Source organism: Podarcis raffonei, chromosome W, assembly GCF_027172205.1.
Source record: "Podarcis raffonei isolate rPodRaf1 chromosome W, rPodRaf1.pri, whole genome shotgun sequence".
Classification (NCBI taxonomy): domain Eukaryota; kingdom Metazoa; phylum Chordata; class Lepidosauria; order Squamata; family Lacertidae; genus Podarcis; species Podarcis raffonei.
This window is the reverse complement of record NC_070620.1, coordinates 31,167,454-31,179,887: the sequence shown is the minus strand read 5'-3', so window position 1 is coordinate 31,179,887 and position 12,434 is coordinate 31,167,454. Positions and strand designations below refer to the sequence as shown.

General features: G+C 45.8%; 1 protein-coding gene across 1 annotated transcript in view; it reads left to right on the top strand.

Annotated features, from left to right (window-relative positions):
- LOC128406013 (unconventional myosin-XVIIIb-like) overlaps positions 1-12,434 on the top strand; it is a 176,338-nt gene that overhangs the window by 50,135 nt on the left and 113,769 nt on the right. The window contains exons 7-8 of the mRNA XM_053373062.1: positions 832-1,005; positions 4,919-5,009. Of these exons, the coding sequence (XP_053229037.1) occupies positions 832-1,005; positions 4,919-5,009 (265 nt within the window). The remainder of the gene's footprint in view (positions 1-831; positions 1,006-4,918; positions 5,010-12,434) is intronic.

Here is a 12,434-nt window from a genome sequence, read left to right as displayed (position 1 = left end):
GAACGGTTTCAGTTTAAGAACGGACTTCCAGAATGGATTAAGTTCGTAAACTGAGGTACCACTGTACCGCTGTGAGTAATCGATTTCTTAGTGTGGCAGCACCCACCCTAGGGAACTCCCTGCCTCTTGACACCAGGCAGGCATCTTCACTGTGCTCTTCAGCACCTGCTAAAAGCAGTTTTGTTTCAACAAGCTTACATGGATATGTAGAATGCTGACATGTGTTTTTAATCTGTTGTTGGTTTATATTTGATCTTAAATATGATTTGAATGTTTTCAGTAGCTGTTCTTAACTGTTATTGATTTTGCTGTTTTATTCTTTTTGCAAACAACTCTGGCATTTTTTCTTCTTACAATTGAGTGGTGTATATATAAATGATATGAAATAAATAGAATCATAGAATTGTAGAGTTGGAAGGGACCCCGAGGGTCATCCAGTCCAACCCCCAGCAATGCAGGAATCTCAGCTAAAGCATCCATGGCAGATGGCCATCATCCAACATCATGAACAACTCTCACTGTCAGAAAGTTCTTCCTGATGTTTAGTCGGAATCTCCCTTCTTGAAACCTGAAGCCATTATTTTGAGTCCTACCCTCAGGAGCAGTAGAAAACAAGCTTGTTCCCTTCTTCCATGTGACACCCTTGAGATATTTGAAGATGGCTATCATATGTGAATTATATCAATATCCTATTGTAAATTACAAATAAATAATTTGTCATTCACAAATCACAAAATTCACAAATTTAAGCATTAAAAGTGAGCCAGAAGGAGTCGTCATGGAAAACAAAAGCTTCCTGAGCATAAGCCCCTTCCTCTCCTTTCTGTTCAGTTGGCAGGAAGCAGTTCATGCAGTTTGAGTGGGCCAACAAGGCAGCGGAAGTCCTTGGCTGCGATTTTGAGGAGCTCACAACAGCCGTCTTCAAGCACCACCTCCAGAGGATTATTGAGCAGGTCACGTCTGGAGCCGGAGGACAGCTCAGCCAGGACCAAGGCTGGTCGGATGGTAAGGGCCTTTCCTCATGCAAAGTTAGGAGGGGAAAGAGAGGCTCCGTTTTGACAATTCCCCTCCCTCCATCAACCTTGGGTTGAATATGCATGTTTGAATCCATCTTGGGAACAACTCAAACAGGTACAGATAGATTCCCCCCCTCGGCCCATCTAGTGCAGCATCCTGTTTTCACAGTGGCCAGTCCACAAGCAGGACATGAGTACAGTAGCAGCACTCTCCCTGCTCATGATTCCCATACTGGAAGCAACGCGCTGTCTCTGTGGCTAGGTGTTGATGTAAACTTGTTTTCCATGAACTTGTCTAAACCAATTTCAAAGCTACCCAAGTTGGTGGCATCACTGTATCTTGTGGCAGTGAATCCCAAGGGTTAGCTATGTGCTCTGTAAAGAAGTGTTTCTGTTCTGAATCTCCCACCATTTAGCTTCACTGAATGACCCCTTTGGGTTCTGCTATTCAGAGAGAACAAGAAAAACTTTTTCTCTCCACTCTTTCTGCACAAGACATTGTTTGATACTCCCTGGGTTTTAGTTTTATGAGAGAGAAAAGCTTCTTTCACCGCACCATGCATAACATTATTAACCTCTGACCTGTACCCTCTTGCTCTCCTTTTCTTTAGAATAAAAATACCCAGTTGGTGTACCCTTTCTTTATAAGAGAGTTTATCATTTTGCTTGCCCTTTTCTGAACCTTTTTCAACTTTGCAATGTCCTTTTTGAGGTGAGGCAGCCAGAGTTGCACACAATATTTCAAGTGTGTTCACACCATAGATTTGTATAACAGCATTATAGTAAAAGCAGTTTTGCCCTTAATCCCTTTGCATAGCATGGAATTCACCTTGTAACAGGGACCTGTGAAGCTGCCCTGCTCACCCGACCTCAGTATTGTCAGTGTAGTAAACAGAAAGAGGCAGCTGAGGCTCACAGAGGCCATTCTCAGCTCTACTGCCAAAAAGGTCCTCCTTAGAGATTCCAAGCCCTGAACCATGAGCAGATTCCCCACACTGAAGTCTAAGGAAGGGCTATGGCTCAGGGACAGAGCACTTGCTTAGCACATGAAAGGTGCTAGGGTCAATCCCTGCCAGCTTCACCAGATAGGATTGGGAAATACCTCTGTGCCTGGTGAGCCAATGATCTGGCTCAGTACAGGCAACTTCCTGTGTTCCTATGGAGAATGATGGGCCCACCAAATCCAAGGCAGTCTGCTTTGGTTGACAGCAGTGCTGTTTCCCCCCCCCCCGAAAAAGAGGTGCCAGAACTCAACATGAATGTCTCCCTTGTTCTCTTATAATGGCAATGGCACCCACCGGAGAGGTGCCGGAATTAAGTTCTGGCCGAAAAAAAGCCCTGGTTGACAGTAGCTGTCCTATGCCTGAGCTTAGGCCTGCTGACCAAGCACATTTCTTACCTGGAAGTTGCACCTGAGACCTTCTGTATGCAAAGCCAAGTGCTCTTTCACTGAGGTCTGGGTTTTTTCTGCATATCACTTCTCTCTCTGCCTCTCTGTCACACACCTTATTGTTCTGCCTCTCTTAATTGTGGCACTCATGCAATGATTAGGTAAGTGTGGACACATTTGCAGGCAGTGGTGCAGGAGGAGAGGAAGTGCTCACAACCCCATATCCAAGGACCACTCCCCCCTCCCTACTAACTAGCACTCTGTGGGCCACAGCATGCAAAGCCACCTTGTCAGAGGCAAATTGCCTTCAAATTTTTGACTACAACAGGGGCAATCAGAGGTAACATATTTTTTTTTGCACTTGAACACAAAACAATGAGATTGGTTATTTAAAAATAAAACCCTTTTGATTTTCAGCCCTTTAAAAAAAAGGTAGCTAAGCGCAGCTGGCTTTCCAAACAGCTCTTTGAATTGTAAATCTGCCAGGTATTTGAAAGCAGGAAAAGTGGGTTGGAGAAGGAAGGCGTAACCAAGATATTAGCTGCCTACTGAGATCTGGGACAGGCAACAAGCTGTTTGCGGCCAGCTTTCTTGCTGTTTTTTGCCTTGACAGCGCCCCTCCCTCTGCTTTTCTGTAACTCTTTTCATCTACTGCCTCCCGCCCCCCCACTGCTACCTGCTTTTGTGCACTAAGTAACAACCAGTGTTTATTCGTGGCTGAAATTTGCCAAGGAATGGCCCTGAAAACAATTTAGAAAAGATGCCAGCTGTAGTTGGTTTCCTTAGCAATGGGCTCAGGTTCCAAGCATGTAAAACCCTCAAAGAGGCACCTGCTTCCCCTTCTTCCTTCCTTAAACTCTCCTCCAATCAATATTTCTAAGTCCCCCACCCCAATTCAGGTTTTTTGCACCAGGAAAAGATCTGCCCTCCCAAGAGGAACAGGAGCGACAGAGCCGCTCCTGGTGCTGAACCCTGCAGCTGTTGGCAACATTTAAGATCTCTCAGTGCATCTAACTAACATTCAGATCAGTTTGGAAAAGGGACAACTGCAAAAGGACATGACAGAAGTTTATAAAATTATGCACAGGATGGAAAATGGAATATATGTATTTATAGAGTGAGCAATTTTTATCCCTCTCCCATTATACTAGAATGGGGAAGGAGGTAGTCACCAAATTAAATGGATTCAGAATGGAGGAAAGTCATTCTGCACACAGATAATGTTTGAAACTGTTTTTCCAAATGCAAACAAGTTTTTGTTCTTAATGGATCTTTGATAAACAAACAACTTAGTGGAAGAAGACTGAACTTTATTGAACAAAATAGGCTTCTATACCCACATACAACAGTGCAAAACCTCCCCGAACAGACACAGTCAATGAACCCCCTTCTCATTTAACACACACACACACACACACACACACACACACACACACACACACACAAATAATCAATCCCCAACAAACATTTACCCAAGCAACCAACACATAGTACCAGACCACTAACCCAAATCCCTCCTTAGGCCTAAGAAACAACAGCAGAGTGGCTCTTCTGTCTGGTTTGCAATGCAGCAACCTTGACCCACATCCAGGCACACTGCATTTAGGTTCAAGCCCTGTTATTTATACCCAGCCGAGATAGGCAAGGCTTAATGCCTCAACCACCTCCACCTATACTGATTAGTGTCATGTTTACATCCTCCCAGTCCCATGATCTGGGTAATCAAGTCCCAACTAGGCCCTCTTCAAGGGTAGAAGTGCTCCTGCAAGGACTTAAAGCAGCCTTAAATGAAGGGTTAATTGTGCAAGGCCACCAAGCCTCCTCATCCATCTTCTGTGTTTCCACTACAGGAACTCAGTGCCACAAGATGGATATGGACTTACATGGCTTTAAAACAAGCTGGGGGAGGTATGGGCCAATGGCAGTGGGCTGGGCTATTCCCTTCAAGCCTCTACCTGTCCATCATGATTTGGATTTTTAATTTTGATAGTTTGTGTCCCATGCTGATTCCCTGTTGAAAAGTTCCAACGTGATGCTGGTGGTTTGGGTGCAGGTTGTATTGGAGACTGTGTGCCCCTCTCCTCGTTAGAATACGTCATGCATCTGATGGAGTGGCCTCCTGCATTACAGGGAGGAGTTGGACTAGTCCCTTCCAACGCTACAGTTCTATGATTCATGCCCTCCAGACATTTTGGATGACAGCTGCCATCAGTCGCAACATCAGACAGCCCTGCTGGCTGGTGTCCACAGGAGCTGTCACTCAAACATTTGGAGGGCACCAGGTTGGTGAAGACTGGCTTATGCCATAACAAATGGTTAGTTTTCTTCAGGTGCAACAAACCTTTTGCTGTTTTTTTCCTGCAACAGACAGACACAGCAGTTGCCCTGGTTGGAAATTGCTTCTGGTTTGATTGCAAAGCTCTGAACTAACAGCATGTGGGGAGGACTGCTGAGCAGCCATGCCCAAAGGCACTGTCAGGAAAATTAAGCAATCTGTGTCTCTCTCCTTCAGGTCCCAAGATGACAGGTGTGGAGTGCGTGGAAGGGATGGCTGCGGGGCTCTATGAGGAGCTGTTTGCAGCTGTTGTGTCGCTCATCAACAGGTATGTTTGTCTTTGAATGCTGCAAACTCACTTTTGGAAAAGTAGGCCTTTCCTTGGCTAGATCACAAAGATGTGATGAGCTATAGGAAGAGCTGAGGGGTTGTTGCATCTTTCTGGGTTTTCCACTGCCCATGACACCTACATTTTAAAAAAGACTTCAGTTGAAAGTTGGAGAATAAATGAGAGGTGGGTGCTTGGTATGGAGGGAATGCCATTTGTGAAGGATGCTTGCAGCGGAAGAAAGATGTGAAAGGGCCATAGCTCTGGGGCAGAACACCCACCTGGCATGCAGAAGGTCCCAGGTTCCATCTCTGACAGCATCTCCAGGGAGGACTGGGGAAGTCCCCTTTCTGATACTCTGGGAGCCACTGCCAGTCAGAGTAGACAACACTGAGCAAGGGGCACCAATGGTCTGACTCTGTCTAAGGCAACTTCCTGGGTTCCTATGTGATCCTCCATCAGGGTGAGTGTCTTTAAATCATCTGTTGCTTTTGCTGTCCAAACATGTTGGAGAGAATATGTAGCATCTTAGTCTGGTTTTCTTGGATGTTGAACATAGAGAGCTAGGGAGACATCAGGGAAGAGCGGTGCCTTTTTATATGTGAAGTTTCATTTGCCTTCGAGATTCTCCTCCTGCATGAGAACATAGTTCCACAATAGCTTTTAAATATGGTTTTCTGTACAGTTGTTGTCAATGTTAATGAATGGTGGTATTTAAATGTTTTTTAAATAAATAAGGTCATGTGTGTGCCTCAGCCACCAAGTAGCTGCCAGGGGTGGGGAGTTCAGACCTGCCACATGCCTTAACTGACTTTTAGCTCCACTAATGCTGACATCACTTTGTCCTCAGTTCTCCTCTTTGCAATCTAGATTCTTCTTGCACAGAAATCCCAAGGAGAATGTGGGGAGCTCTCAAGCACCCGGCAGGCCCACAATCTAATTTTGGAAACAAGTTCCATCTTCAAGGTGCAACTACAGAGCTCATTGGCCCCTTGAAGCACCTGAAATTCCCAGCATGTTGGGCCTCTTGGTTGGTGGGCCTTGGAGTCAGGCTTCCTGGGATGGACCTTTCCCAATTAGTGCTCATTTCCACACATAGGTTCAGCCTCCTTCCCATTCAGCAGTTGGGTTAGTTCCTGCCGTGTCCTTGCTTCCATTAAGTGGGACACCCTGTTGTTGGTAAAGATGCATTTGTTTGTTTTGTTGTTGGTCTTTTTTATTTTAAAAAAGAGAGCATGTGGAGTGAAAACTGTGGTGTGCTGAGAGCAACACTTGTTTACTTATTAATAATGGATGTGACTTTGCAGGATTGACACAAAGGTTACCAGCATGTTGAGATTAATGTGCCCACTTGAGAGAGTCAAATAACAAGCTTCATATGGGGCAGGCGGGGGGACATGGAGAGGCTTGCTTCCTAATAAAAAGGCTTCATTAGACTGGATCCAAAGGTCAGGAGGGAGAGGCCTTGGTTGCCTCTTCTGTCCCAACAAGGTGGTGGTTGTAGTAATTACTAGATGTGCTGTCAATCTGCTGCTGTTATTGCTGGGCTGGGGGTGGCTTTTCCTTGTGGCTTCACAGCTGCAGAAAATGCTGCTTAAAGCTTCATTGGGACCAGGCTTGGAAAGTGCTAGCAAATCCTCTTCCCAAATGCCACACCAGCCATTGATGTAGAGAGCACACCTCCTTGTGCAAAAATGCCATGTATCTAAGGAGTACGGCTTGCAAAAACTGTGTACATTGGCTAAAATTGCATACAAAAATGTTTGTGTTAGGAGCAATGCACCTAAAATGCTGGTGAGCATTTTTCAAAAAGAAAAAAAAATCATAAATGCAAAAATGTGATGAACTAAATTTAGGGTCCAGGGGGAAGAGGGAAACCAAAACGGATAGATTCATCCTTCCTGTAAGGATATCAGGGGGTTACTCGAGAGCAATTAGGCAAATGCCTCCCTGGTAGGCTGTAAAGCCTCATTATTGGTGCCAAAAACCTTCACCATGCAGAGCGCCACTATTCCGTGGCTCGCTCATTCACTGGCAGAATCTGAGAGTGAGCGGTCCTCAAACCTTCCCCAGCAGAGTCTTGACTTGCCCTCTCTGTGCGAAAGCCTACTGCGCAAGGAGGGCGTGGGTAACAGAGGACCTCTCTCCTCCCCGCTTTGCTCAGGCAAGGTGTCCTGGCACCGCCTCCAAGCCCTGAAGCTCCTCTCCACTGGAGGCGTGGTTACTCTCCTCTGCTGAGGAGGTGCTGCTTCTCATGATCTTTGGGGGCTCTCTGCATCCAAGAGTATTAAAAGAACTGGCAGATGTGATTTCAGAACCACTGGCAGTCATCTTTGAGAATTCCTGGAGAACAGGCGAAGTCCCGGCAGACTGGAGGAGGGCAAATGTTGTCCCTATTTTCAAAAAGGGGAAAAGAGAGGACCCAAATAATTACCGCCCAGTCAGTCTGACATCAATACCAGGGAAGATTCTGGAGCAGATCATTAAGCAAACAGTCTGTGAGCACCTGGAAAGGAATGCTGTGATCACCAATAGTCAGCATGGATTTCTGAAAAATAAGTCATGTCAGACTAACCTGATCTCGTTTTTTGACAGAATTACAAGCCTGGTAGATGAAGGGAACGCAGTGGATGTAGCCTACCTTGATTTCAGCAAGGCATTTGACAAGGTGCCCCATGATATTCTTGTAAAGAAGCTGGTAAAATGCGGTCTTGACTATGCTACCACTCAGTGGATTTGTAACTGGCTGACTGACCGAACCCAAAGGGTGCTCATCAATGGTTCCTCTTCATCCTGGAGAAGAGTGACTAGTGGGGTGCCACAGGGTTCTGTCTTGGGCCCGGTCTTATTCAACATCTTTATCAACGACTTGGATGATGGACTCAAGGGCATCCTGATCAAATTTGCAGATGACACCAAACTGGGAGGGGTGGCTAACACCCCAGAGGACAGGAACACACTTCAAAACGACCTTGACAGATTAGAGAACTGGGCCAAAACAAACAAGATGAATTTTAACAGGGAGAAATGTAAAGTATTGCACTTGGGCAAAAAAAATGAGAGGCACAAATACAAGATGGGTGACACCTGGCTTGAGAGCACTACATGTGAAAAGGATCTAGGAGTCTTGGTTGACCACAAACTTGACATGAGCCAACAGTGTGACGCGGCAGCTAAAAAAGCCAATGCAATTCTGGGCTGCATCAATAGGAGTATAGCATCTAGATCAAGGGAAGTAATAGTGCCACTGTATTCTGCTCTGGTCAGACCTCACCTGGAGTACTGTGTCCAGTTCTGGGCACCACAGTTCAAGAAGGACATTGACAAACTGGAACGTGTCCAGAGGAGGGCAACCAAAATGGTCAAAGGCCTGGAAACGATGCCTTATGAGGAACGGCTAAGGGAGCTGGGCATGTTTAGCCTGGAGAAGAGGAGGTTAAGGGGTGATATGATAGCCATGTTCAAATATATAAAAGGATGTCACATAGAGGAGGGAGAAAGGTTGTTTTCTGCTGCTCCAGAGAAGCGGACACGGAGCAATGGATCCAAACTACAAGAAAGAAGATTCCACCTAAACATTAGGAAGAACTTCCTGACAGTAAGAGCTGTTCGACAGTGGAATTTGCTGCCAAGGAGTGTGGTGGAGTCTCCTTCTTTGGAGGTCTTTAAGCAGAGGCTTGACAACCATATGTCAGGAGTGCTCTGATGGTGTTTCCTGCTTGGCAGGGGGTTGGACTCGATGGCCCTTGTGGTCTCTTCCAACTCTATGATTCTATGATTCTATGATTCTGTAATCCATCCGGCTTTTTCCCTCTCGCCCCTGAGCCGATGGCAGTTCCCTGACACTTCCCTAGTTACATAGTTCTTAGATCAGAGAGATTTTCTTCTGCCTTCAAATCTTAGAGGGTTTATTCTCTGTCTTAGCACTCATCTTTGGGAGAATGTGGTATTTATGGCAACTTCTCTCTTGAATATCACTTTCACTGTGTGCTGTGCATGCATGCATTCTTCCTTTCCCAAATGCAAAAGAATCATCTTGGCCTTTTAAGTGACCCAAGTGGAAATGCAGCCTGTCATAACAACGTAAGAAGAGAGTCCTGTAGCTGGACCAGGCCAATGGGGACCCATCGAGTCCAGCATCCTCTCTTCACGGTGGCCAACCAGATGCCCATTGTGGGAAACCCACAAGCAGGACCCAAGCACAAGAACATTGTCCCACGCCCTGTGGTTTCTGGCATTCAGAAGCATTGCTGCCTCTCCCACTGTGGAGACAGAGCAGAGCCATCTTAGTTAATAGCCACTAAACCTCTTTTAAAGCCAAACATTGATGCTCCTTTTTGAGTTTAAAACAAACTTGAATAGCTTTTGGGTATCACTGCACTTTCAGAATTGCAGGGCACATCGTTAGCTATGACTTGAAATTCTCTGGAGTTAATTCTAAATAGAGATTTCGTTTGTTCCGGGAACTGGGCAGAGGTGATGCGGATGGCCACAAGCAGTGCTTTTTTTCTGGGGGTATGCAGGGGTATGCATACCCCTAAACATTTTGTGAATCTAAGTTTGGCCTCATTGAGGGGCAGTATTTCAATATGAGTAGGAAAATAAGAGTACCCCGGCCTAAACATTTTTCAAGAAAAAAAGCACTGGCCACAGGTGCTCCTTCTCCCTGCTTCTAGCCATTGCAGGCAAAATGTTTTGTTAACAGTCTCCATTTGAAACAAAGCAAACTTCCCTTCATACTTGTCATTGGCACACAGGTTGCCAGATGTCGCTTCTTGCCTTGTTCAGTCAGGCTGGAGAAGGTGGGGACACAATTTGATGTGGGGCCAAGTCTCCAGTACACTTTGCCGTGTTTCAGGCTGATATTTCCTGCCACATTTCCTGTCAGTGTTTGTAAAAAGCAGTAAAAAGCAAAAAAAAGGTTCTGACCTCCCTTTGTTGCCTCAGCCTGGCCCTCAGACCCTTGTCGGCATAAAAGAGTCCACGAGAAAAGTATCCTTGCAGAGTACTTTCTGCTTTTATTCTTAAAAGTCTTTCTGCAAAAGCGACTGACCAACTGCACACACATCAACACTACCAGCTTTCACTAACCAACCAATCAACACAACCCAAACTAACATTTCTCACACTATATATACATATACTATACTATATACATATACTATATATGAGTCATATATATATACTATATATGAGTCAGCAGGTAACTGACTCATGCTGACCCAGCTTTTTTAAGCATTAAAGAAGCAGCAACCAATTTTTAGCCGTGACATTTCCTACCATTCCTGCATAGTAAAGCTTGCAAAAGGGGAAGAATGTGGCTCTTTCAAAGCTGTTGTTTCATGGCCGTTCAGTGATGTTTGGGCTATGAAGGTGATGTGCACAGTAAGCAGGAGTGATCTATCCTGCTCATATACAATTTTCTGAATGTTGCTTGTGTGCTTTGGCCCTGCTCATATGTGGGAGAAACCTGGAATAGACAAGGTTACAAGGGACATTGGCATCAGCCTGTGATGACACGTTGGGTCCCTCCCAACTCTGGTTTCTCTTTTTGAAATATGGCAACCCTAATCCTTCATATTGTTCCAAAAGTTGTGTGCCACCCCCACCCCGACTCTGCAAGATTCCTAGGGGTTCGAGGCACTCACCCAGAGTCTGTGTTCCTTTAAAGTATTGAGAAACAGCAGAGACCGTTATGGCCTTAAGAAATATGGTTTATTCACTTATTTACACCTTCAATCTGCATGGAGGGAGTCCAGCTCTTACAGCATGCCTTCAGCCAGCCTGTCCAAAATGAATCCCAGTCTTTCTTCTTTCCAGCAGCCCTTACTCAAAACTCCCTTTCCCAGTTACCCTGGCAGCCTTCCAAACCCCCAGTCTCTGTTCACCCCTCAGGGCAAGGGAAAGGACAGTTCTCTTGCATTGCCAATGGCTCTCCATGATCCTGTATTATTTCTTAATGACCCTAGCTTGACTGGGTCATTTTGCATAGGCTAGCCCAGGGGTTCCTCTGTGGCTTGTATTTCTCCCTTCACATCCCAAATAATCAAAATCCTACCATTTATAATTTTATAGGGTTTATGGGGGTCTCCCCCCAAAAAAACTATAACACCATGTTTAGACTATGACTCCCATAAACCCTGACTATTGGCTGTGCTGGACTGGAGCCGGTGGGAACAAGGAACCTGCTGATGGCAACATGTGAGGGGCACTGCTGGGCCCCTGAACCAGTTCATGTCTGCCTTTTCTTTCATGGGTGGTGGGAAGCTGAAAGTAGATGGTGCTGCTGAGCTGCAATCCTGCTTTCTGCTTTTTAAATTATTGCAAGGAAGGTTTTTACATGAGAGGGTGCCTGGGAAAGAGAGGAGGGGGTCAGAGAGAAGCCCAGACAGTCCTCGGATTAAGAGCCTCCATGGCACCCTCTGGAGGCTTCACCCAGAGCAAAAGTCCTGGCAAACCCCCTTAGTTTCACCCCTGCAAGAACCTTTGGCCTGGTCTGGAAGCAGATGGGTAGCCTGTGCAGAGATTTTAACAATGGTGTTCCATGTTGCTGACCCCTTCAGCATTCTGGCCACTGGATTCTGCACCAGCTTCTGCACCAGGTGCAATGGCAGCCTCACACAGAGCACATTGCAGTAATCCAACCTTGAGGTTGCCAAGGCATGGATTACAGTGGTCGGGCTATCTCCATCCAGGAACAGCTGTAGCTGGTCAACCAGATGAAGCACTCCTTTTACCTTGCTCTGCTGAAACCAAAATGTGGCACCTATTCCAATGAAATATGTATCTGGCTTCTACCAGTCAGCAAGTTTTGACATCTACTGCTAACCTTGTAAGGAGTGAATGCTCTTTGTGCAAGCAAGGTCTTTTTAAAAGCCCTTCCTTGGGTCCCAAACATTGAAAAGACTACCTGGAGTTCCATCCACAGCCAAAGGCCTTGAGATGATCTCTGCAGATATTGGACCACAAAGTCTTTGGATGTCTTGCCCGCCTTTTTAAACTAGAATGCTACAGACATAGGTCAGACCCTGGGGCCATCTAGCCCATCATCTCTCCATGATTTCAGGCAGAAGTCTATGGCAGTCTTAACAAGAGATGTGGTACAGTGGTTAGAAGAAAGGAGATTCCAACTCAAAATCAGAAAGAACTTTCTAACAGCAACAGCTGTTTGACAGTGGAATGGACAGTGGAATTGGAGGTTTTTAAGCAGAGGTTGGTTGGCCATCTGTCGTGGGTGCTTTAGTTGATATTCCTGCACTGCAGGGGGTTGGACTAGAGGACCCTTGGGGTCCCTTACAATTCTACAATTCTGTGATTCTATGATTTGAGGGTTGGACTACGATACGGCAGACTAGGGTTCAAATAATCCCACTGGGTGACCTTGGGCCCGTCACCGCCTTTCAGCCTAACCTACCTCAGAGGGTT